Source organism: Mobula hypostoma, chromosome 3, assembly GCF_963921235.1.
Source record: "Mobula hypostoma chromosome 3, sMobHyp1.1, whole genome shotgun sequence".
Classification (NCBI taxonomy): Eukaryota; Metazoa; Chordata; class Chondrichthyes; order Myliobatiformes; family Myliobatidae; genus Mobula; species Mobula hypostoma.
The window spans coordinates 3,983,832-4,010,511 of NC_086099.1; the positions used below are offsets into that span (position 1 = coordinate 3,983,832).

The following is a 26,680-nucleotide window of genomic DNA, read 5'->3' on the forward strand; positions in this document are numbered from 1 at the left end:
TGAGGTCGCCCCTCATTCTTCTAAACTCCAGTGAGTACAGGTCCAGAGCCATCACATGCTCCTCCTATGTTAACCTTTACATTCCTGGAATTAATCTCATAAACCTCCACTGGACCCTCCCCAATACCAGCGACATCCTTTCTTCAGATAAAGGCCCAAAACTGCTCACAATAGTCCAAGCGTGGTTTGGCCAGTGCCTCAGTAACGTTACACACAATTTCTTAATGTTTTCATCCCGATGCTACACACTAATGTGCTTAGACAAAGTTTACTTTTACATCTTTAGAATTCCAACTGTACAAAAAACTAGAAAATATAAACCAAAAGAATCATAGCTGTAGCCAATCTTATGAATAAAGATATTATACTTAGATACACTATGAACATTTAAGAAACTCTTAGATGGGCAAACAGATACCAGAAAAATGGAGGGCTATGTAGGAGAGAAGGGGTAGGTTGATCTTAGAATAGTTTAAAGGGTTGGCATTATATCATGGGCCGAAGGGCCTGTACTGTAATGTTCTACATTCTATTATAGAAACATAGAAACATAGAAAATAGGTGCAGGAGTAGGCCATTCGGCCCATCGAGCCTGCACCGCCATTTATTATGATCATGGCTGATCATCCAACTCAGAACCCAGCCTTCCCTCCATACCCCGTGACCCCTGTAGCCACAAGGGCCATATCTAACTTCCTTTTAAACATAGCTAATGAACTGGCCTCAACAGTTTGCTGTGGCAGAGAATTCCACAGATTCACCACTCTCTGTGTGAAGAAGTTTTTCCTAACCTCGGTCCTAAAAGGCTTCCCCTCTATCCTCAAACTGTGACCCCTCGTTCTAGACCTCCCCAACATCGGGAACAATCTTCCCGCATCTAGCCTGTCCAATCCCTTTAGGATCTTATACGTTTCAATCAGATCCCCCCTCAATCTTCTAAATTCCAACGAGTACAAGCCCAGTTCATCCAGTCTTTCTTCATATGAAAGACCTGCCATCCCAGGAATCAATCTGGTGAACCTTCTTTGTACTCCCTCTATGGCAAGGATGTCTTTCCTCAGATTAGGGGACCAAAACTGCACACAAAGTTTTAAATGCTGATCAATTTTCCTGGTTAATGGCAAATTTAAAATCTGACAACATTGAAACATCTATCAGAAACCAGAGTAACACACACAAAATGCTGGAGGAATCCAGAAAATTAAGCAGCACCTACAGAGGCCAATAAAGAGGCGACATTTGGGCTGAGCTCCTTCATCTGGACTGGAAAGGAAGGGAGAAGAGGCCAGAATAAGAAGGTGGTGGCTTCGACTGTTTATTCATTTCCATAGATGCTGCCTGACCTGCTGAGTTCCTCCAGCATTTTGTGTGTGTTGCTCTGGATTTCCAGCATCTGCAGAATCTCTTGTGGACCAGATGAACTATATCCTAGAGTCCTGAGAGAGGTTACGAAAGATAACAGATGCATTGGTCATGATCATTCAAGAATCACTTGATTCTATCATGGTCCCAAAGGACAGGAAAGTTGCAAATGTCACTCCACCCTATAAGAAGGGAGGAAGGCAAAAGAAAGTAAATTCTAGGTTTCAGGCAAGACTCCCAGAAAATTAATTTACAGGTTGAGTCTGTGGTAAAAAAGGCAAATGCAATGTTGGCATTTATTTCAAGTGCAATAGAATATAAAAACAAGGAGATAATGCTGAGGTTTTATAAGACACTTAGAGTATCGTCAAAAGTTCTGTGCCCCATATCTCAGAAAGGATGTGTTCTCCTTGGCCAGAGTCCAGAGGAGGTTCATGGGATGATTCCAGGAATGAAGGGGTTAACATATGAGGAGTGTTTGGCAGCTTTGGGCCTGTACTCACTGGAGTTTAGAAGAATGCAGGGGGATCTCATCGAAACCTACCAAATGTTGAAAGGACTAGAAAGGATGGATGTGGAGAGGATGTTTCCTACGTCAGGGGTATCCAGAACTAGAGGGCACAGCCTCAAAACTGATGGGCAACCTTTTAGAACATAGGTAAGGAGGAATTTGTTTCAGCCACAGTAGTAAACCTGAGGAACACTCTGCCACAGACTGAGGTGGATACCAAGTCCATGGGTATATTTAAGAGGAAGTTGATAGTTTCCTGATCAGTCTGGGCATCAAAGGATATGGCGAGAAGGCAAGTGTGTGGGGTTGATGGGATCCGGGATCAGCCGTGATAGAATGGTGGAGCAGACTCGATGGGCTGAATGGCCTAATTCTGCTCCTCTGTTTTATGGAAACCAAACATGTGTTTTCGGGGCCAGAGCTTGTACTCAAATGGCTAAATATTCTGATGTGGGAACTGTGCTGCTGAACGTTATTGTCATTCATGTGAGAAAAGGTTTATTATGCCAGAAGTTACAAGAAAGGCTGCATTTTAATGTCCTCAACATTATCCTCCCCAGCCACAAGGAAACCAGCCTCCCCAGCAACAGGGACATCTTCAAAAGGCAATGCCTCAAAAAGGCAGCATCCATCATTAACGACCCCATCACCCGGGACATGCCCTCTTTTCATTGCTACCATCAGGGAGGAGGTACAGGAGCCTGAAGGCACACAGTCAGTGATTCAGGAACAGCCTCTTCCCCTCTGTCATCCGATTTCTGAATGGACAATGAACCCAAGAACACCACATCACTATTTTTCCCTCTTTTTGCGCCACTTACTTAATTTATTTTTAGACACATTTATTACAGTTTTTATTGTTATGTATTGCATTACACTGCTGCCGCAAAACAACAACTTTCACAACCTAAGCCAGTGCTGTTAAACCTGATTCAGATTCACTATTTGGCGAATCACCCACCTTTACACGGTAACTGTTATCTGGGTAGATGTTGATAGAAGTACTACCTATAAGCTATTGCACTTCATTTTCATTTTTAAATCTTTTTTATTAATTATTATTGAAAATCAACAAAAAACATTAATCAGGTCAACATGTCAATATGTACAATAAGAATTAAATTATCAAATAACCGATTAACAAAGCTAAAAAATATATCAATAATAATAAGAAAAAACAAACTGTTAAAACTATTTTTTTGGAAAAGAAAGAGGGAAAAAAGAACCCCTATTAACTAAAACAAAAAAAACCCCTACTAACAAAAAAACCCGAAAAAAAACCCATTGGGAGCACAACCCCGGGGCTATACGCCATACAAGCTTCCATAAAAGAAAAACATCAATCCGCCAACTCAAATCCATTTAAACAAGAATCAGAAGGGGACCACCTTAATTAACTCCAATCAAATGATAGTAGCGGGCACATGAACCCCACCTTTTCTCAAATCAAATTGAGGATCAAAAGTTTGACTTCTGATTTCCTCCAAACTAAGACATAACATCACCTGAGAGAACCATTGTATCAAAGTGGGAGCAGAGACATCTTTCCATTTCAATAAAATAGCTCTTCTGACCAATAACGTAACAAATGCAATTACATATTGGTCTGATAGAGAAATACCATGAATATATTGAGGGATTTTACCAAACAAAACCGTCAATTTACTAGGTTGTAAATTAATTTTTAAAGCTTTAGAAATTGTAGAGAAAATAGAATTCCAAAATTGTTTCAATACAGAACACGACCAAAACATATGTGTCAATGTAGTTTTACATCTATCACACTGACTATCAACATTAGGAAATATTTTAGACAGTCTCTCCTCTGTCAAATAGTAACAATGTACAATTTTAAATTGAATTAGAGAGTGACTGGCCCAAATCGAAGAGGAGTTAACCAACTTCAAAATTCGCAACCAATCCTCCGTTATCAACGTCATGTTAAGCTCTCTTTCCCAATCTTGCTTAATCTTAAGTAAAAGATAATTGTACTGTTGTAATAGTAAATTATAAATTTTCCCAATAAAACCTTTCACTAAAGGATTCATTTTTAAAATAATATCTAACAGGTCAGAATCTTTTATATATGGAAAATTACTTAAATATTATAAGAAATGTCTGACGTGAAGATATTGCTATTGCACTTCCATAATGAGAGACAAACAGAAAGGTGAGATTCTCAGGATAACACAGTGTTTAACAAGTTCACAAAGTAGCAGAGAACTCCTGCTTCCAATACTGACTGTAAAGGTCTTCAGGGTGTGATGAATATCTTTTAAAGCTAGAAATGTACTGCTACATTTTCACTGGTGACTATAGTTCTGAGAGCAGAGTACAGAACTGAAGGTGTGCTATACCATTTTGATACATTCAATGGCTACCTTATTAAACCATAAGACCATAAGACAAAGGAGCAGAAGTCGGCCATTCAGCCCATCGAGTCTGCTCTGCCATTTTATCATGAGCTGATCCAGTCTCCCATTTAGTCCCACTCCCCGCCTTCTCACCATAACCTTTGATGCCCTGGCTACTCAGATACCTATCAATCTCTGCCTTAAATACACCCAATGACTTGGCCTCCACTGCTGCCCATGGCAACAAATTCCATAGATTCACCACCCTCTGGCTAAAAAAATTTCTTCACATTTCTGTTCTGAATGGGCGCCCTTCAATCCTTAAGTCATGCCCTCTCATATTAGACTCCCCCATCATGGGAAACAACTTTGCCACATCCACTCTGTCCATGCCTTTCAACATTCAAAATGTTTCTATGAGGTCCCCTCTTATTCTTCTAAACTCCAAGGAATACAGTCCAAGAGCGGACAAACATTCCTCATATGTTAACCCTCTCATTCCCGGAATCATTCTAGTGAATCTTCTCTGAACCCTCTCCAACGTCAGCACATCCTTTCTTAAATAAGGAGACCAAAACTGCCCACAGTACTCCAAGTGAGGTCTCACCAGCGCCTTATAGAGCCTCAACATCACATCCCTGCTCCTATACTCTATTCCTCTAGAAATGAATGCCAACATTGCATTCGCCTTCTTCACCACCGACTCAACCTGGAGGTTAACCTTAAGGGTATCCTGCATGAGGACTCTCAAGTCCCATTGCATCTCAGAACTTTGAATTTTGTCCCCATTTAGATAATAGTCTGCCCGTTTATTTCTTCTGCCAAAGTGCATAACCATACACTTTCCAACATTGTATTTCATTTGCCACTTCTTTGCCCATTTTTCCAATCTATCCAAGTCTCTCTGCAGACTCTCCGTTTCCTCAGCACTACCGGCCCTTCCACCTATCTTCGTATCATCAGCAAACTTAGCCACAAAGCCATCTATTCCATAATCCAAATCGTTGCTGGACAATGTAAAAAGAAACAGCCCCAACACGGACCCCTGTGGAACACCACTGGTAACCGGCAGCCACCCAGAATAGGATCCCTTTACTCCCACTCTGTTTTCTGCCAATCAGCCAACACTCTATCCACGTATGTAACTTTCCCGTAATTCCATGGGCTCTTATCTTGTTAAGTAGCCTCATGTGTGGCACCTTGTCAAAGGCCTTCTGAAAATCCAAATATACAACATCTACTGCATCTCCTGTACACCTGCATATCTAATCAGCCAATCATGTGGCAGCAACTCAGTGCATAAAAGCATGCAGACATGGTCAGGAGGTTCAGTTGTTGTTCAGACCAAACATTAGAATGGGGAAGAAATGTGATCAAAGTGACTTTGACTGTGGAATGACTGTTGATGGCAGACGGGGTGGTTTGAGTATCTCAGACACTGCTGACCTCCTGGGATTTTCACACACAAAAGTCTCTAGTGTTTACAGAGAACAGTGCAAGAATCAAAAAGCATCCTGTGAGTGGCAGTTCTGTGGGCAAAAATGCCTTGTTAATGAGAGAAGAATGGTCAGACTGGTTCAAGCTGACGGGAAGGCGACAGTAACTCAAGTAACTACGTGTTACGACAGTGGTGTGCAGAAGAACATCTCTGAATGCACAACATGTCGAAGCTTGAAGAGGATGGGCTACAGCAGCAGAAGACCATGAACATACACTCAGCACCCATTTTATTATGTACAGTGGGTAACTAACAAAGTGGCCACCGAATGTATATAATGTATAGGATGAAATAGACCATAAGGCCATAAAACCATAAGATATAGCAGCAGAAGTAAGCCATTCAGCCCATCGAGTCTGCTCTGCCATTCAATCATGGGCTGATCCAATTCTTCCAGTCATCCCCACTCCCCCGTCTTGTTCCCATACTTGTCTCATCTCAGTTATGTTCATCATATCACAGCAGGTTTAATCAGGTGGCCATGACCTGCGTTTTTAGTTAGACACACAGCACGGTATCAAGGCCTTCCAGCTCAACAAGCACGTGCTGCCCAACCACACCCAGTGGCCTACTAACCTCGATGTCTTTGGGATCTTAGGAAGCCGGAACGCCCAGAGGAATCCAACATGGGGAGAACGTGCAAACTCCTAGCAGGCAGCTAACCACCATGTTACCATACAACCCAGTTTATCGCCTCAGTCTGAACGTGGTTAACATACGAGGAGTGTCGAATGGCTCTAGGCCTGTACTCGCTGGAATGAAGGAGAATCTCATTGAAACCGGTCAAATATCGAAAGTCCCAGATAGAGAGGATGTGGAGAGGATGTTTTCCGTGGCGAGGGAGCCGCGGACCAGAAGGCACATCCTCAGAATAGACAGACATCCATCTGGATTTGGGATGAGGAGGAATTTCTTTAGCCAGAGTGGTAAATCTGTGGAATTCATTGCCATAGCCGACTATGCAGGCCATATTATTCAGTGTATTTAAAAACAAACAAGAGAAAATCTGCAGATGCTGGAAATCCAAGCAACACACACAAAATGCTGGAAGAACTCAGCAGGCAAGACAGCATCTGTGGAAAAGAGTAAAGTCAACGTTTCGGGCCGAGACCCTTCTCAGCCCGAAACATTGACTGTACTCTTTTCCATAAATGCTACCTGGCCTGCTGAGTTCCTCCAGCATTTTGTCTGTGTTGAGTGTATTTAAAGTGGAGTTTAGTCAGGGTGTTGATGGTTATGGGGAGAAGGCAGGAGAATGGGGTTGAGGGAGAAAGATATCAGCTATGATGGAATGGTGGAGAAGACTCGATGGGCTGAATGGCCTGATTCTGTTCCTATGCTTCTTACTGAATGGCTCATCAGTGTGTTTCTCCCTCTTCTTCCCATTCAGACTCTCAAGACTCTTTGGGTTAGTGAGAACTGGACTTGCATCTTACCTAAAAAACTGATTCATATCTCCAAAAATGTATCTATTTGCTCAGTTACAGGAAAATACAAAAGGAAATACTCAAAAGGATGAGGTAGAATACTGGTCTAGATGGCCCAAAGGGCCTGCTTTCATGTTGTTGTGCTCTACGAGTCTATAAGTCATTACGCAGTTCTTTCAGCATCTGTGGCTTTGACAAATTTCTATAGATACACAGTGGAGACTATCTTAACTGGAGATTATTCTAAATGTACTTCCAGCATTCTGTGTGATTTGCTTGGATTTCCAGCATCTATAGAATTTCTCACTGGCTGCCTCACAGCCGGTTAGGAACACACCAATGCCCGAGAGTGGAAAATCTGATAAGCAGTAGTGGACATGGCCCGGCTCGTCACATTCTCTGCCGTAGTGCTCTAAGTAGTGGACACCTCTGTAACTCCCTCTGCAAACGGATCTTCAACTTCCTAACCAGAAGACCACAATTTACAGGTTGAGGCTGTGGTAAGGAAGGCAAATGCAGTGTTGTATTTATTTCAAGGGGAATAGAATATAAAAGCAAGGAGATAATGCTGAGGCTTTCTAAGACACTAGTCAGGCTGCACTTGGAGTATTGTCAACAGTTCTCGACCACATATCTCAGAAAGGATTGGAGAAACTCCAGAGGAGGTTCATGAGGATGATTCTGGGAATGAAGGGGTTAACATATGAGGAGCGTTTGGCAGCTTTGGGCCTGTACTCACTGGAATTTAGAAGAATGCATGGGGATCTCATTGAAACCTATCGAACGTTGAAAGGACCAGATAGGGTGGACGTGGAGAGGATGTTTCCTTTGGTGGGGGTGTCCAGAACTAGAAGGTGTTGCCTCAAAATTGAGCGGCAACTCTTTAGTACGGAGGTAAAGATGAACTGTTTTAGCCAGAGTAGTAAATGTGTGGAATGCTCTGCCACAGACTTAGGTGGAGGCCAAGTCCGTGGGTATATTTAAGGAGGAAGGTTATAGTTTCTTGATCGGTCAGGGCATCAAAGGATATGGCGAGAAGGCAGGTGTATGAGATTGAGTGAGATCCGGGATCAGCCATGATGGAATGGCGGAGCAGACTCGATGGGCTGCCAAACTCTCCTCATATGTTAACCCCTTCATTCCCAGAATCATCCTTGTGAACCTCCTCTGGACTCTCTCCAATGACAACACATCCTTTCTGAGATATGGGGCCCAAAACTGTTGACAATACTCCAAGTGTGGCTTGACTAGTGTCTTATAAAGGCTCAGCATTATCTCCTTGCTTTTATACTCTATTCCCCTTGAAATAAATACCAGCTTACGTTTGCCTTCTTTACCACAGACTCAAGCTGTAAATTAACCTGGGAATCTTGCACGAGGACTCCTAAGTCCCTCTGCATCTCTGATGTTTGAACCTTCTCCCCATTTAGATAATAGCCTGCAGTATTGTTCCTTTTACTAAAATGCATGATCATACATTTCCCAACACTATATTCCATCTGTCACTTTTTGCCGTTTCTTTCAATTTGTCTAAGTCCTGCTGCAATTGCATTGCTTCCTCAGCACTACCTACCCCTCCACCTATCTTCATATCATCCGCAAACTTTGTCTCAGAGCCATCAATTCCATTATCCAAGTCATTGATTAACAATGTAAAGAGCTGCAGTCCCAATACTGATTCTTAGCCATTCCTCTATCCTTGCCAGTATCTTTCCTGTAATGCCATGGGAATTTATCTTGTTAAGCAGCCCTCGTGTGTGGCACCTTATCAAATGTCTTCTGAAAATCCAAGTAAATGACATCCACTGCCTCGTCTTTATCCACTCTGCTTGTTACTTCCTCAAAAACTCTAATAAATTTGTCAGGCAAGTTTTCCCTTTACAAAAACCATGCTGACTTTGACTTATTTTATCATTAGTCTCTAAGTACCTTGAAACCTCATCCTTAATAATGGACTCCAACACTCTCCCACCACAGAGGTTAGGCTAACTGGTCTATAATTTCTTTTCTTTTGCCTTCCTCCCTTCCTAAAGAGTGGAGTGACATTTGCAATTCTTCAGTCCTCTGAGACCAAGCCAGAATCAAGTGATCCTTGAAAGATCATGACCAATGCATCTGTTATCTCTTCAGCAACCTTTCTCAGGACTCAGATGTAGTCCATCTGGTCCAGGCGACTGACCCACTTTAAGACCTTTGAGCTTTCCTTGCACTTCTTCCCTTGTAATAGCAATGGCAATCACTCCTGGTCCCTGACACTCATGGACCTCTGGCACACTGCTAGTGTCTTCCACAGTGAAGACTGATGCAAAGTACCCATTCAGTTCATCTGCCATTATGTTCTCCCCATTACTACCTCACCAGCATCATTTTCCAGTGGTCCAATATCAACTTCCACCTCCCTTTTACTCCTTATACAATAGTATGCTGCTTTATATTATTTGCTAATTTTCCCTCATATTTCATCATTTCCCTTCTTATGGCTTCTACGGTTGTCTTTTTTTGGGTTTTAAAAGCTTCTCAATCATCCAACTTCCCACTCACATTTACTATCTTATATGCCCTTTCCTTGGCTTTTATGCAGTCCTTAACTTCCCTTGTCAGCCACGTTTGCCTACCCTTGCCATTTGACAACTTCTTCCTCGTGGGACATACCTATCCTACGGCTCATGAACTATTCCCAGAAACTTCAGCCATCTCTGTTCAGTCGTCATCCCCGCCAGTATCCTCCAGTCCTCCTGGGCAAGCTCTTCTCTCATGCCTCTGTAATTCCCTTTATTCCATTGTGATACTAATACATGTGAGTTATGCTTCTCCCTCTCAAAATGCAGTATGAATTCAAACATATTATGATCACTGCCTCCTAAGAGTTCCTTTGCATTAAGATCCCGAATAAGATCTGGGTTATTACACAACACCCAATCTCAGATAGCCTTTCCCCGAGTAGGATCAAACACAAGCTGCTCTAAAAAGCCATTTCATTGGCATTCAACAAATTCCCTCTCTCATGATCCGACACCAACCTGATTTTCCCAATCCCCTTGCATATTGAGGTCCGCCATTACAATTGTTACATTACCCTTATTCCAGCTGCCTTTGCAATCTGAACCCCATATCTTTCTACTATTTGGAGGCTTATATATGATTCCCATAACGTTTTTTCACCCTTGCAGTTTCTTAACTCCACCCACAAAGATTCAACATTCTCTGACCCTATATCACCTCTATTCTAAAGATATAATTCCATCTCTTACCAGCAGAGCCACACCACCGCCTATGTCTTCTGCCTGTCCTTTCGATACAAAGTATATCCTTTGATGTTAAACTCCCGCACACTTAGCGATTCGGGAACAGCTTCTTCCTCTCTGTCATTCAATATCCAAATGGACATTGAACTCATGAACATCACTACTTTTTGAAAAGTTCTGATTTTCCACAACTTTTCCACACGTGCTAGCGAGGGCAAGAATAGTAGGGTCAGGCAGATGAATGCATGGCTGAGAGACTGGTGCAGGGGGCAGGGCTTCAGATTCTTGGATAATTGGGATCTCTTCTGGGGGAAGTATGACCTGTTCAAAAAGGACGGGTTACACCTGAACCCGAAGGGGACCAATATCCGGGCGGGAAGGTTTAATAGAGCTGTTAGGGAGGGTTTAAACTAATTTGGCAGGGGGATGGGAACCGGAATGATAGAGCAGAGGAAGCAGAAAACAGAAATAAATCTAAGACAGTGAGCAGTAAAGGTGTCAGGAAAGACAGGCAGGTGATGGGGCAAACCTGCAGCCATTGGGATGAGTTGCAGTGCAATAAAGTTGCAGTGCAATCAAAGCAAAAAGTACCAAATACTGGTCTTAAGGTGTTATACTTAAATGCATGCAGCTTAAGGAATAAGGTGGATGATCTTGTCGTACAGCTACAGATTGGCAGGAATGATATTGTGGCCATCAATGAGACCTGGCTAGAGGATGCATGTCTCTGGGAGCTGAACGTCCAAGGATACACGGTGTATCGGAAGGACAGGCAGGTAGGCAGAGGGGGAGGCGTGGCTTTATTGGTAAGAAATTATATTAAATCATTAGAAAGAGGTGACTTAGGATTGGAAGGTGCAGAGTCCTCATGGGTTGAACTAAAAAATTTCAGGGGTAAAAGGACCCTGATGGCAGTTATATACAGGCCTCCAAACAGCTGCAGGGATGTGGACTACAAATTACAACAGGAAATAGAAAAGGCTTGTCAGAAGGGCAGTGTTATGATAATTGTGGGGGATTTTAACGTGCGAGTGGATTGGAAAAATTAGGTCGGCACTGGATCTCCAGAGAGAGAATTTGTAGAATGTCTGCGAGATGGCTTTTTAGAACAGCTTGTTGTTGAGCCCACTAGGGGATCGGCTGTACTGGATTGGGTATTGTGTAATGAACCAGAGGTGATTAGAGAGATTGAGGTGAAGGAACCCTTAGGAGACAGTGAGGATAACATGATTGAGTTCACTGTGAAATTTGAAAAAGAGAAGCCAAAATTCCATGTATCGGTATTTCAGTGGAGTAAAGGAAACTACAGTGGCATGAGAGAGGAACTGGCCAAAGTTGACTGGAAAGAGACACTGGCGGGAAGGACAGCAGAGCAGCAGTGGCTGGAGTTTATGTGAGAAGTGAGGAAGGTGCAAGACAGATATATTCCAAAAAAAGAAGAAATTTTCGAATGGAAAAAGGATGCAACCGTGGCTGACAAGAGAAGTCAAAGCCAAAGTTAAAGCAAAGGAGAGGGCATACAAGGAAGCAAAAATTAGTGGGAAGACAGAGGATTGGGAAGTTTTTAAAAGCTAACAAAAGGAAACTAAGAAGATAGTTAAGAGGGAAAAGGTGAACTATGAAAGGAAGCTAGCAAATAATATTGAAGAGGATACTAAAAGCTTTTTCAAGTATATAAAGAGTAAAAGACAGGTGAGAGTAGATATAGGACTGATAGAAAATGATGCTGGAGAAATTGTAATGGGAGATAAGGAGATGGTGGAGGAACTGAATGAGTATTTTGCATCACTCTTCACTGAGGAAGACATCAGCAGTATACCGGATACTCAAGGGTGGCAGGGAAGAGAAGTGTGCGCAGTCACAATTACGACATAGAAAGTACTCAGGAAGCTGAATAGTCTAAGGGTAGATAAATCTCCCAGACCAGATGGAATGCACCCTCGTGTTCTGAAGGAAGTAGCTGTGGAGATTGCGGAGGCATTAGCGATGATCTTTCAAAAGCCGATAGATTCTGGCATGGTTCCGGAGGACTGGAAGATTGCAAATGTCACTCCGCTATTCAAGAAGGGGGCAAGGAAGCAAAAAAGAAATTATAGACCTGTTTGCTTGATATCAGTGGTTGGGAAGTTGTTGGAGTCGATTGTCAAGGCTGAGGTTACGGAGTACCTGGAGGCATATGACAAGATAGGCAGAACTCAGCATGGTTTCCCTAAAGGAAAATCCTGCCTGACAAACCTATTACAATTTTTTGAGGAAATTACAAGTAGGCTAGACAAGGGCAATGCAGTGGATGTTGTATATTTGGATTTTCAGAAGGCCTTTGACAAGGTGCCACACATGAGGCTACTTAACAAGATAAGAGCCCATGGAATTACGGGAAAGTTACATACGTGGATAGAGCATTGGCTGATTGGCAGGAAACAGAGAGTGGGAATAAAGGGATCCTATTCTGGTTGGCTGCCGGTTACCAGTGGTGTTCCACAGGGGTCTGTGTTGGGGCCGCTTCTTTTTACGTTTTACATCAATGACTTGGATTATAGAATTGATGGCTTTGTGGCTAAGTTTGCTAATGATACAAAGATAGGTGGAGGGGCTGGTATTGCTGAGTAAACAGAGAGGCTGCAGAGAGACTTGGATAGATTGGAAAAATGGGCAAAGAAGTGGCAAATGGAATACAATGTTGGAAAGTGTATGGTTATGCACTTTGGCAGAAGAAATAAACGGACAGACTATTATTTAAATGGAGAGAGAATTCAAAGTTCCGAGATGCAACGGGACTTGGGAGTCCTCGTGCAGGATACCCTTAAGGTTAACCTCCAGGTGGAGTCGGTGGTGAAGAAGGCGAATGCAATGTTGGCATTCATTTCTAGAGGAGTAGAGTATAGGAGCAGGGATGTGATGTTGAGGCTCTATAAGGCGCTGGTGAGACCTCACTTAGAGTACTGTGGGCAGTTTTGGTCTCCTTATTTAAGAAAGGTTGTGCTGATGTTCGAGAGGGTTCAGAGAAGATTCACTAGAATGATTCCGGGAATAAGAGGGTTAACATATGAGGAATGTTTGCCCTCTCTTGGACTGTATTCCTTGGAGTTTAGAAGAATGAGGGGAGACCTCATAGAAACATTTCGAATGTTGAAAGGCATGGACAGAATGGATGTGGCAAAGTTGTTTCCCATGATGGGGGAGTCTAGTACGAGAGGGCATGACTTAAGGATTGAAGGGCGCCCATTCAGAACAGAAATGCAAAGAAATTTTTTTTGGCAAAGGGTGGTGAATCTATGGAATTTGTTGCCATGGGCGGCAGTGGAGGCCAAGTCATTGGGTGTATTTAAGGCAGAGATTGATAGGTATCTGAGTAGCTAGGGCATCAAAGGTTATGGTGAGAAGGTGGGGGAGAGGGACTAAATGGGAGAATGGATCAGCTCACGATAAAATGGCGGAGCAGACTCGATGGGCTGAATGGCCGACTTCTGCTCCTTTGTCTTATGGTCTTAAGGTCTAACTTACAGTACCTTAATTTAACTATTTTATATAGATACAGTATATATCGTTTATCATGTATGGCATTGTACTGCTGCTGCAAAGTTTATAAATTTTATGGCATATGCTCATGAATTTACAGCTGATTCTGATTCTGAAATGGACAAGTCTATCACATTCTGTGCTGTTGTGCTCCATGACTGTGAGTCTGTGAGTCTGAACGGTGAGTTTGTGAATTAATGCAGGAAGGCAACAATCACGGGACACAGATTTTCTCTTCAACGGGAGTTCAGTGAGGCCCCCTCAATGATCTCTGCCGCCCCCGCCCCCTGACTCTTTGACCACGTGCTCACCCAGACTCGCTACCACACCCACACCTTCTAGCTACTCTCCTTCTCTCCGCAGCTTCTTATTCTGTCATCCTCCCCTTTCCTTTCCAGTCCTGATGGAGGTCCTTGGCCCACAATGTCAACTGTTCATTCCTCTCCGTAGATGCTGCCTGACCTTTTGAGTTCCTCCAGCATTTCTTTGTGTGTTGTTCTAGTGTAATGTCCTTTTTCAGACTCAATGGACCAAAAGGCCCAAGACCTTTTTTCAGCCTTGATGGACTGAATGGCCTATTTCTGCTCCTATATATGGTCGTATTGTCTGTTCCTTTCAGTCCAGATGAAAGAATGTCTCACAGCCTCACTGACGCTATCCCTCTGCTTGCAAAACTAGTAAGAACCAGATTTGTACCTTACCTAAAATACTGATGGATACCTCCAGAAAGGTGTCTACTTGCTCAATAACAGGTAAGTACCAAACAGAATATCATAAGCTAGTGATGAACGGTTGCAGGAAGATCACAAGTGGCAAAACATCAAGGTTACTCGCCGAGGGCACATCGTGAAACAGGTAGTAAAGCTTCAGCTCACCATCTGAAGTTGTTGAACCATTTCTTCCCGATACGCCAGCTCTCGCTTCATTTGGTCCTGGAAGTTATCTGATGAACAGGTAGACAGAAAATGCAAAATCATGGTTCAGATACACCCCGGACTCATGCACATGATTGTAATAACCTCTCCATGTTTGCTACATCACAAGTCTTGGTTCTAATCATAATGTATCATTTCTTAATGCATGCATTACTAAATGACAATAAAAGAGGACTACATGTCTTCATAATCTAATCCCGTAAAACCATATTGTCCATCATTTCTTCCATTCAACATTTGAAAATATATCCTTGCACACAAAAGAACTAAAACCTATCATTCTCTACTCAGTGGCCACTTTATTAAGTACAACTGCTCATTAATGCAAATATCTAATCAGCCAATTATCTAGCAGCAACTCAATGCATAAAGGCATGCAGACATGGTCAAGAGGTTCAGTTGTTCAGACCAAACATCAGAATGGGCAAGAAATGTGATCTAAGTGACTTTGACTGTGGAATGATTGCTGGTGCCAGATGGGGTGGGTTGAGTATCTCAGAAATTGCTGATCTCCTGGGATTTTCACGCATAACAGTCTCTAGAATTTACAGAGAATACTGTGAAAATCAAAAAAAAAAGTGACTGGCAGTTCTGTGGGTGAAAATGCCTTGTTACTGAGGGAGTTCAGAGAAGAATGGCCAGACTGGTTCAAGCTGACAGGTAGGCAACAGTAACTCAAACAACCACACATTACAACAGTGGTGTGCAAAAGAACATCTCTGAATGCACAACATGTCGAAGCTTGAAGTGGATGGGCTACAGCAGCAGAAGACCATGAACATACACCCGGTGGCCACTTTATTGGGTACAGGAGATATCTGCCACGTGGCCACTGAGTGTATTTCTACGCCTTTCAAATACTATGACATGTCTATCATTACACAGAAACAGTAGACATTGCAACCCTATTACCAACGCTGATCGTGCATGGGTGGGCACCTCAGTGTGTACAATTGCAGGAAACAGCTGAGAAACACATTTTCAGAAGTGAACACATGTTACTTCAGTACAAAGGAAATGTACAAAGGTGTTGCAGGGACTTGAGGACCTGAGTTATAGGAAAGGTTGAAAAGGTTCGGACTTTATTCTCTGGAGTGTAGAACGAGGAGAGATGTAAAGTCTGGGAATACAGATCCATAATTCATTGAAAGTGGTGTCACAGGTAGATAGGGTCATAAACGAAGCTTTTGCCATTTTGGGCTTCATCAATCCATGTATTGAGTACAGGATTTGGGATGTTTTGTTGCAATTGTATAAGGCACTGATGAGGCCTAATTTAGAGTATTATGTGCAGTTCTGGTCACCTACAGGAAAGATATACTGTAAGTAAGATTAAAGCAGTGTTGAGAAAATTCACTAGGATGTTGCTGGGGCTTGATGACCTGAGTTACAGGGAGCAGTTGAATAAGTTAGGACTTTATTACCTCAAGTGAAGGACAATAAGGGGAGATTTGATAGAGGTAAACAAAATTATGAGGGGTACAGATAGGGTAAAGATAAGCACGCTTTTCCCACTGGGATTGGGTGAAGCTAGAGCTACAGACCATGGGTTAGGGGTGAAAGGTGAAATATTTAAGGGGAACATGAGGGGAAGTTTCTTCACTGAGAGGGTGGTGCGAGTGTGGAATGAGCTGCCAGCGGAATGGTGGATGCAGGTTCAATGTCAACATTTAGATAGGTACGTGGATGAGAGGGGTATGGAGGGTTATGGTCCAGGCGCAGGTTGATGGGATTAGAACGGCCTCTTTCTGTGCTGTAGTGCTCTATAACCCTGTGACTCTACCATTGTACATTTTTAATGTGTGTGTCACACTTATATAATGAGTTGGACTGCAGTATTCCGCCTAGTCCAGACCCCTGTGAAACAACCCAACTTAACACACTAAACCGAATGCAAGAGAAGGGAAAAGAATCATTTCTTACTGACAACAGTGAAAGGTGCGTTACCCTTTAACGCCTGGAACTCTTGCTCTAACCTCCGCCTCAGATCGATCTGTTCCAACAAAACTTTCTGAAGTTCTTCTAGACAAAATAAACATAAATTTGATGTAACGATAAGTAAAAGAACCAGAACCGCTGAGGTTGAGTCACAGCTTCATCCCCCAGGCTGTTAGGTTGGTTAACACTCCACTCCCTACTCCCCACTCCCCACTCCCCACACCCCACACCCCTCACCCCACACCCCACTCTCCAGCTCAGAGACACACTCTCATCCTGCACTGGTCACGTTCGATCTTTTATCGGTGCTGTTTCACGTTTATATGACCGCTCGTTTATTATAATAATGTCAGTAACTATCGTTTTATTGTCTTACATAAATATGCAGCTCACACCAGATGGTGCAGTGCTCCCACCATACCAGACAATGATGCAGCCAGTTAGAATGCCCTCCATGGTGCATCTGTGGAAGTTTGCGAGTGTCTTTGGTGACGTACCAAATCTCCTCAAACTCCTATTGAAGTATAGCTGCTGGTGTGCCTTGTTTGCAATTGCATCAGTATGTTGGGCCCAGGGTAGATCCACAGAGATGTGACACCCAGGAACTGGAAACTGCTCATTCTTTCTACTTCTGATTCCCGAGTAGGGAATGTTGTCTGTGTTCCTTCACCTTACCTTTCCTGAAGTCCACAATCAATCCCTTGGTCTTACTGACGCTGAGCCAAAGGTTGTTGCTGTGACAGCACTCAACCAACTCATCTGCCTCGCTCCTGTATGCCTCCTTGTTCACATCAGAAATCCTGCCTACAATAGTTGTGTTGTTGGCAAATTTGTGGCTGGTGTTTGAGCTGTGTCTAGCTCCAGAGTGGCGAGAGTGTTGTAGAACACTGGGCTGAAGACACATGTTTGAGGAGCACCACTGTTGGCTGTCAGTGAGGTGGAGACATTGTCTCTGATCTGCACAGATTGCGCTCTCTTGGTAAGGAAGTCAAAGGTGCAGTTGCAGAGGGAGATACAGAGGCCCGGGTTTTGGAGCTCGTTCATTAGACTGTGCTGAATGCTGAACTGGAGTCAATACACACCAGCCTGCCATGAGTATTACTATTGTCCGGGTGATCCAAGGCCAAGTGGAGAGCCGTGTGTGTGTGCTTTCAGAATCAGAATCAGCTTTAATATCACTGCCATATCTTGTGAAATTTGTTGTTTTGCTGCAGCAGGACATTGTAATATATAATTATAATAATTTATGAATTACAATAAGAAATATACTTTTAAAAATTTAATTAAACTGGTGCAAAAAGAGAGCAAAAAAACTCTGCACCTTTGCCCTAGAGGAAAATGTTTCTTTAAGCTGTATAAATGTATGGTTGAATGAGAATAAACACGAACTTGAAATTCAAGTTCAAGCTTATTGTCATCTGACTGTACATATGTACAACCAAGTGAACGAATGTTTCTCCAAAGCATAGCATGATATATTGCACACACAAAGCATAGATATTACACAGCACATAAACTGAAATATTCCCATAAATAAGTTAATAAAAATATAATTCAAAGTGTATGTAGTGTGCTGCATAGGTAAACAGTAAACAGCTGTAAACATGTCTGTTGTTGATATCAATTTTGCACAACCATCCCCATCTTCCCACCAATCAGAAGCTGTCATTGTAATTCACAAACGTACGCTTCGAACGTAATAAATAGGAGGTCAATCCTTTTCCTCTGCAGATTTATCTTTTGCATTTTCTATTCTCTCTGCTCTTTGCAAATGCATTAGGTGTTCATACATTTGCTCAGCGGATGTAAGATAGTTCAGTCACAGCTGCTGTACATCTCACCACTTCCTTCATTCCTACCTACACCTTCAGGCCATGAACCCCTAACCTTTGATTCCCTTCTTAGTTGTCACCAATATCTGCCTGATGTCTTTAATTTTGCATACACCTCTGGTGTCAGTGCAGGTTCAGGTTTCGTAGTTCTCACCAACAGGTCTGCACAGTTAGCTCTCGGCCATAGCAAATTAAAACGGTCAAACATAGGAGCAGAATTTGGCCATTCAGCCCATTGAGTCAGCTCCAGCATTTCATCATGGCTCATTTACTATCCCTCTCAACCCCATTCTCCTGCCTTCCCCCTGTAACCTTTGACACCCTGAATATTGAAGAATTTATCAACCTCCACTGTTAAAAACAATTTTAATTTATCCCAATAATTAACCAAGTTATCTAGACAATTCTGTGATTGAGTACTTTGCAACTCTGGGACTCTGTGATATACCTTTGGACAATGGGTTCTAGTGGAAACACTAGTGGGACACATGGCCGTTCTCAATGATGGAATATTTTTTGCATCAGGATGGTAAACTTCAAATGAACTCCCAGCAAATATTCCCTAATGATATAGATATTTAGGGAATATTTACAACATGGTTGCATCACAGCCTGGTATGGAAACACCAATGCCCTTGAACAGAAAAATCTAAAAAGTAGTGGATGTGGCCTTGTCCTTCATAGGAAAGACCCTCCCACCACTGAGCACACCTACATGGAGGACTGTTGCTGGAAAGAAGCATCCATCATCAGGGACCCCCACCATCCGACCATGATTGCTTCTCACTGCTGCCATCAAGAAGGAGGTACAGGAGCTTCAGGACTCACACCACCAGGTTCAGGAACAGTTATTACCCCTCAACCATCAGGATCTTGAACCAGAGGGGATAACTTCACTCATCCCAACACTGAACCGTTCCCACAACCTATGGACTCACATTCAAGGGCTCTTCATCTTATGATCTTGACATTTATTGCTTGTTAATTATTATTATTTGCTTTATTTTTGTATTTGCACAGTTTCTTATCTTTTGCTCACTGGTTGTTTGTCCATCCTGTACAGTCCTTCACTGATTCTGTTGTGTTTCTTGTATTTACAAGGAAATGAATCTCAGGGTTGTATTTGGTGACATATATGTACCTTGATAATACACTTACTTTGAACTTTGACATAACCTGTGACACAGCAATCCCTGGCAATTACATCTGGTATTGATACAGGGTATTACACACACTATAAAATGCAGGATGTTCTTAGATAAATACTATGTGTGTGTGTGTGTGTGTGTGTGTGTGTGTGTGTAACCACACATTTATTGGACATCTTTACCTTTCTCCATATTTGCCACATCTGTTTTGATTGAAACTCGAGCTGTCGTTTCTTGTTCGTGGTCAACTGTCAAATAAACACATAACACATAGCCTGGGAACTTTTTCTAAAACAAGAAATAAACAGATAACGCTGAGAATACTCTGCAGATCGGGCGGCGTCCGGGATGAACAGAGAAACAGAGTCTAAGTTTCTGATGTGAGGATTTTGCCGAGGGATCTTCAACCGGAAATTTAACCGTTCAACAGAGACCGCTTCTCTCCCGTTTTAAAAGTCAGATTTCCAGCATCTGCGGGATTTTATTTTATTCGATTTGCAAACCAAGGTCGCACTTTTTGGAATTTGAGGCTTAAAATCGAAATTGCGTTTTTTTTTAAACATCCGTGTGGTGGAACTGTTCCATTAAAGCGTTAATTGCGTTTATCCACTCGCAGGTGTAAAATAAAATAGATATCCTACATGATCAATTTATCGAGGTAAACCGCTGTTTTAAATAAAATGGGTTGTGATGCGGATATGTGAGCGACTCCTCCCCCTAATAAGAGCAAAAAGCTTGTGTATTTTTTTTGTGTGATCATTCTGAACCCTCGATTCTTTCATCTGACAGGCAAATTTGCAGACATTGCCCCGGGACAGCAGCCTCGTTTGACAGTCAATTAACCGTGAATCGACAATGCCAAACGAGTTTGCATTACATAAATGGCAAATTAGATTCTTTTTTTCTTTCTCCCCTACAACAGATACCTCCCCGGCTCAGTAGCATCAGAACTTCTAATCACGTCCTTTGCTGTCTTAGGTAAAGCCCTTGGCGACATTTAGCAATACGAAAAGGTGGATTCATTTAATTTGTTTAAGATAATAAAGGGGTTTTTGTAATGTACTGTATGCGAGGCTCATTATGAAGTAGATGATATGAATGTTGATGGCTGTCATAAAATACCTTTATTATCTCTGCTGACAAATAGTAAAACCCAACGAGCTTCGTATAACAATTCTTCTGAAGGAGACGATTATGACATTATTTTACTTATTGTAAAATATTACTTTCTTAAGGGTGTTCATTTGATTTTCTTCTTTTCAATCTATTCTAATGTACCGTTGGTATGCGCGGCGTTATAATTACATCTGATGATCCGGCGATTTCGCTTGTCCTTATTGTAAACTCAGATCAATTTAGTTAATCTCGGTTCGTTTGCAATCTTATCCTTTGAGCATCGTAAAACCATAAGACCAGAGTAGCAGATTCAGGCCATTCAGCCCATCGAGTCTGCGGCACCATTCCATCATGGCTGATTTATTATCCCACTCAACGCCATTCTCCCGCCTTCTGCACGTAACCTTGGACGCCCTGACTAATCAAGAACTTATAAATCTCTGCTTTAAATATACCCAATGGCTTGGCCTCCACGACCGTCTGTGGCAATGAATCCCATAGATTTACCACCCTCAGGCTGAAGAAATTCCTCCTCATCTCTGTTCTGAATGGATGTCCCTCCATTCTGTCCTCTAGTCCTAGACTCCCCCAGCAAAGGAAACATCCTCTCCACATCCACTCTATCTGTGTCCTCTGGTCCTAGACTCCCCCACTATAGGATACATCCTCTCCACATCTGTGCCCTCTGGTCTTGGACTCCCCCAGCAAAGGAAACATCTTCTCCACGTCCACTCTATCTGTGTCCTCTGGTCCTAGACTCCCCCACTATAGGAAACATCCCCTCCACGTCCAATTTATCTGTGTCCTCTGGTCCTGGACTCCCTCAGCAAAGAAAACATCCTCTCCACATCCACTCTATCTGTGTCCTCTGATCCTAGACTCCCCCACTATAGGAAACATCCTCTCCACACCCAGTCTATCTGTGTCCTCTAGTCCTGGGCTCCCCCAGCAAAGAAGACATCCTCCCCACGTCCACTCTATGGATATCTTTCAATATTCGTTATTTTATCGTTCTCAGTATTCCTTTTGAATTTGATATTTGCAGAACAATTTCGGGAATTTATTACCCCTTAGTTGTTTTAACATGAAATCTAGTTATTGCCTGGTCTCACTCACCTCTCGGTTCCCGCCAGAATCCTAGCCCCGGGCTGTCGGGTTCGTCCGCAACAGCGTCCTGATGTTTCGTCTCATCTGGAACACGGAGTAAACGTTAACATAGCGCAGAGACGGAAATAAAGGGGTGAGAAGAATTAACCACTTAAACAAGACTAGATCGAAAACGAAACGTAGGGGAAGTTCAAAGTAAATTTATCATCAAAGCACACGCTTGTCATCATATACAACCCCGAGGCTCGTTTTCTTGCGGGCATTCAGGGTAAATACAAGAAACACAATAGAATCAATGAAAAGCCGCACGTCACAAGACGGACAAACAATTTTCCGACACAGTCGGGGTTGCTGATTCTGAAGTAAAATAGAAGCAGAGATGCTGATAAAGAACAGAGAACCCTAAAAACATAGAGACGCAAATTAATATAAAGAATTTTTGATTAAACTTTCGTTCCGCGCTTCCGCTTTGAAAATGGAACAAGATGTTTCGCTGTTCCAAGGTTTCAGAATCAGGTTTAATATCATTGACATTTGTCGTGAAATATGATGTTCTGCGGCAGCAGTCCAATGCAATACATAATAATGAAAAAACTATTTTACAATAAGAAATATATATAAAAATTTAGTGCAGAATAATAATAAAAAAAGTACATTACAATAAGAAATCCACATTTAAATTAAATTAAGTTACAAAGAGAGCATGTAATTTTCATGATTTATTTAAAGAGACTATTCTTCACTTACTAGGAAAATTGTCTTCGCTCTTTTTCGAAAAGAGTGAATGTTTTTTGCCCCCATTTTTAAGTGCCTGTTGCGAAATAACAAAACGAAAGGAATATTAGCCTGGTCTGAAACTGACAGAGCGCCACGGTTAATTAGACAGGAAATGGTGGCGTTAACCCTCTCTCTGCTGGTTGCAGTTGCAGCGAAGACGACACTAATGAATAATTATTAAAATTCCCAGGAAAGAGATAACATATACCTTTTGCAAAAGGCAAATTAAACGGACACGATCTGTGCAGTCACAGATACTACACAGTGAATCGAGTTGTGGAATAGAATTTGGATTTCTTGGAGATGATCGTCGTTCGCCGCACCTCTCGTGTATATTTTAAAACCATAAGGCATAGGAGTAGAACTAGTTCAGTCGAGCCATCACGGCTGATTTATTGTCCTTCGCAACCCCACTTCTCTGCCTTCTCCCCGTAATCTTTGACGTCCTGACTAATCAAAAACCTCATCAACCTCTGCCTTAAATATACTGAATGACCTGGCCTCCAAAGCCGTCTACGGCAATGAATTCCAGATTCACCTCCATCTGGCTAAAGAGGTTTCTCCTCATCTTTACTCGAAATGAACGCCCCTCTACTCTGAGGCTGTGCCCTCGAGTCCGAGACTCCCCTCACTATTTTAGCCCAAAGCCGTGTTCAAGTAATAACGAGGTAAATAGGTGAAATTTGATATTTACATCTTTGTAACTCGGCTCCTCCAATGGCGTTGGGTCGCAGGGTGTGGAGGCCCTTTTATTGGCTGGGTCTTTAGTCGCCTCCGTGGCTGCCTCTAATTTGGAGGTGGGAGAAGTGGTCTTGTCCTTGCTGTCTGCGGGCCGGCTGTCCTGTTGTAGACCGCTCTGGGGGAAATGGCCGGGGCCGGGGGCGGTGGCGCCCTCCTGCCCGTCCCCAGAGAGCTTGCTGGTCTCCACGTCCACCTCCGGTTCCTCCTCGCTCTCCACGCTGTCGCTGTGGTAACTGCAGCTGGTTCCCGGGGAAGGGTGTCGCTCCGACCCGAAGTCCTCCGGGTTGCCGGGCAGTTTGGTTTTGACCACGGGCCTGAAGGCCGACAGGTAGTTCTGCTTCCTGGCCGTGAATGTAGACACGTCTAACAGTTTCACCCTGCCACTGTCGGCCGCCAGCCTGTGGTCTGGCGTGCCGCGATGGCTTAAGCTATCGCCATCAAACAAGCTGTCCCTGGGACTCGCCAGGCCCCCACCTTCGTTCTGGTCGGAGAGATCGAGGAAAGCTTGCCTCAAATTCGGGGAATCTCCGGCTGATGTGATCGCGCTGGGCTGGGGCTGGAGGTAGGTTGGCACCGGGATGCCGCCGGCCGCCCTCGGGGGCCAGAACATACAGAGCGGCGGATAAAAGGCGTCCTTTCTACCGGGCCAAAGAAGGCCCGAAAGCCCGTTTGGCTTCTGCCCGCCAGAGAGAGCATCTCCGTCCTCCTTCTTCTGACACAGGCCAAAGGCGGGGAATGTATAAGGACTGGGGAAGAGGGAGGCCGCCGGAAATTTCTGCAGCATCCCAAATCCTTTGCTGGGGACCGGGATCACCGGATAACTCCGCAGGGTTTTCCGCGAGGAGACGCCGCTTCTCTCTTCGTCGTCCTCGGTGAACCTGGTCCTCTTCTGGGAGAGATCCGGGGACATCATGTGAGTGATCACGCTGCTGACCGCCTTCTCCGAGCCCAGGGCGCCGCAGTGTCCGGGCAAAGCTCTCTTCCGGCTGCCCCCGTTAAACATGGCTTTAACGTCTTCCCAGGCGTAGGTCAGGTCTTGCGGGGGGCTTTTATCGGTCAGCTTCAGGTGCCGCCTCCACGAGTTGAAGTTGGCCGCGTCGGGCTGGGTGTACTTGGCGTCTGGAGTGCGGTGAGAGTGGAAGATGAACTTGTTTGGGGAGAAGTACATATTGCAATAGGAGCACTTGATGCATTTGGCCCTAGAACTGTTATAACGGGCGGGGACGAAGCTACCCCTACTGCCCCAAGCACACTCATGGCTGACATCAAAGGCGAAGTTATCGGGGAGTTTCGGGGGCCTGTTCTCACCTAGAAAGGACTTGCACAGTCTCTCGGCCTCCCTCTTGGTGATCATCCCGCATCTCCTGGACGAGATGGGCATGGCGCCGGCCCTGCGCAGGATCTCCAATTGGACGGGCGTGCACTGGACGCAGGTGATCCCCAGGGCCACCCGCCGGTTGTGGATCTCGTTGTAGCTGTAGTTCTTCAGCAGCGTGTTGGAGATCTGAGCCAAGCACAGCCTCTCTTGGTTGTCGATGATGAGCGACACGATAGGCACCCCGTACAGTATGACCTGCCCCACTTGGTTGGGTTTCATGGGCATGTGAGAGGACCTCTGCTGGCTTAGCGGATCTTGCTCAAAGGAACCGGCCGGACCTGTGAGTGCAACTTCTGTGGATCCAGGCAGGGGCGTAGAGGTGTTTTCCATAGTGGCGACGATGATCAACCAGAGCCTCTCCTTGTACCTGCGGTAACAGAACATCATTAACACAGAACCGCGACCGTCTCAGCTTGCGGTTACATCAATATTACAACACACCTTGTAATAGGTAGCATCGATCATAGTGTGGCTCCTGGCGAAGGTACTTAACACAACGAGCGACTCAATGCAGACGCGTTGCTAACAAAATTGCAACATCTTGTTATATTAATCAATATTTTGTATCGGCTTGTCAAGAACTGATAAATAGTTTTCTGATCTAATGTAATCTCATCATTATTATTATTAATGTTTCATAAATTACCAAACATAAAAAGTGATCTTAACACAAAACGTCTCCGTTTCTCCTCCGATTCATTAATTAAAAAAGGCAGGAACTCGTTCCGATTCGACGCAGCGCATCCCGTCTCCAAATGAAGACCGGCGCGATCGGTTTTTTTAAACAGCCCCTTTAAGGACACGGATAGTCATAAGCAAATGATCGCCGCAAGGAAGCGAGTCGGCGCTCACACTTAATGAGAGAACCGCGCTGCGAGGTAGCCGGTGAATCGAAAAGGGCGACGTGTCCACTTGGAGGGTCCGGAAGCTGGAAGCGAAAGGTGCCGCAGAGAGAAAGGTACCGAGAGAGCAGATCTGAGAGGGGGAGAGAGGAGGGAGGAGAAAGAGTGAGTGAGAGAGAGAGAGAGAGGGAGAGAGAACGATAGCGATAAATAGAGAGACGGAGAGATAGACAGGTAGCGACAGATAACAAAAATACAGATGCAGAGTTTACAAGGAAATAAAGCGGAGTGCAGGAAATGGATTGGCGATAATATGGTGGTTACTTGGCCTGATGGGTTCATAATCAAACATAACGAACAGAAAATAGAGTCCCTGTTTTCTCCTTCCAGTTAAATTCATTAACCATTTACTATTTACAATTAGTATACATATTATATTTTTAAATACACGTTACCTTCGTTAAAAATATGCAGATTGCCTGTCACACGAACATCGTGGCCTCAGCTGCGATTGCCCCCGACCTCCCTTTAACCCCGCTCACGCCTTTGCAAATCCTGGCGTGTTTGGCCGCTGTTTCGAGGCGCATCCCCGAAGCGGCGGCAGTCGGGGGGCTGTTGTGGACCGTGCAGGAGCGAAGAGTTTAAAGCGTTGCAGGGAGCGCCTCGGCTGAGTGTTTCAGTATGAACTCTCAGTCCTGCCGCCCAACAGCAATTATCACAGCTGCTAACGTCACTCCCTGACTGACACTGGATAAATGGTCTTTGCAAGTACCTAATAAATTCACAGACTCCCAAACGTCAGGCTTCAGGCTACGGAGTTTACCTTTACAACGTTCCATACAGCACAGAAACACCCAATTGAGTTCAGTTTACTTAACACCTTCTCCATATCATTAGAAGGCCAACTCGGATTATTAAAGTATAACCAATATGAAATCTACACCCATTAG

The 26,680-nt window shown here is 43.7% G+C and overlaps 1 protein-coding gene across 1 annotated transcript in view; it reads right to left on the reverse strand.

Moving 5' to 3' along the window:
• The window catches only part of skor2 (SKI family transcriptional corepressor 2), a 48,833-nt gene extending 22,570 nt beyond the window's left edge, over positions 1-26,263 (reverse strand). Inside the window, exons 1-7 of the mRNA XM_063042033.1 lie at positions 26,186-26,263; positions 23,464-25,255; positions 22,740-22,803; positions 22,002-22,076; positions 19,952-20,017; positions 16,799-16,873; positions 14,792-14,859 (exon numbers count right to left, since the gene is read on the reverse strand). Of these exons, the coding sequence (XP_062898103.1) occupies positions 14,792-14,859; positions 16,799-16,873; positions 19,952-20,017; positions 22,002-22,076; positions 22,740-22,803; positions 23,464-25,218 (2,103 nt within the window). The 5' untranslated portion in view covers positions 25,219-25,255; positions 26,186-26,263. The remainder of the gene's footprint in view (positions 1-14,791; positions 14,860-16,798; positions 16,874-19,951; positions 20,018-22,001; positions 22,077-22,739; positions 22,804-23,463; positions 25,256-26,185) is intronic.
• Between the last annotated feature and the right edge of the window lie 417 nt (positions 26,264-26,680).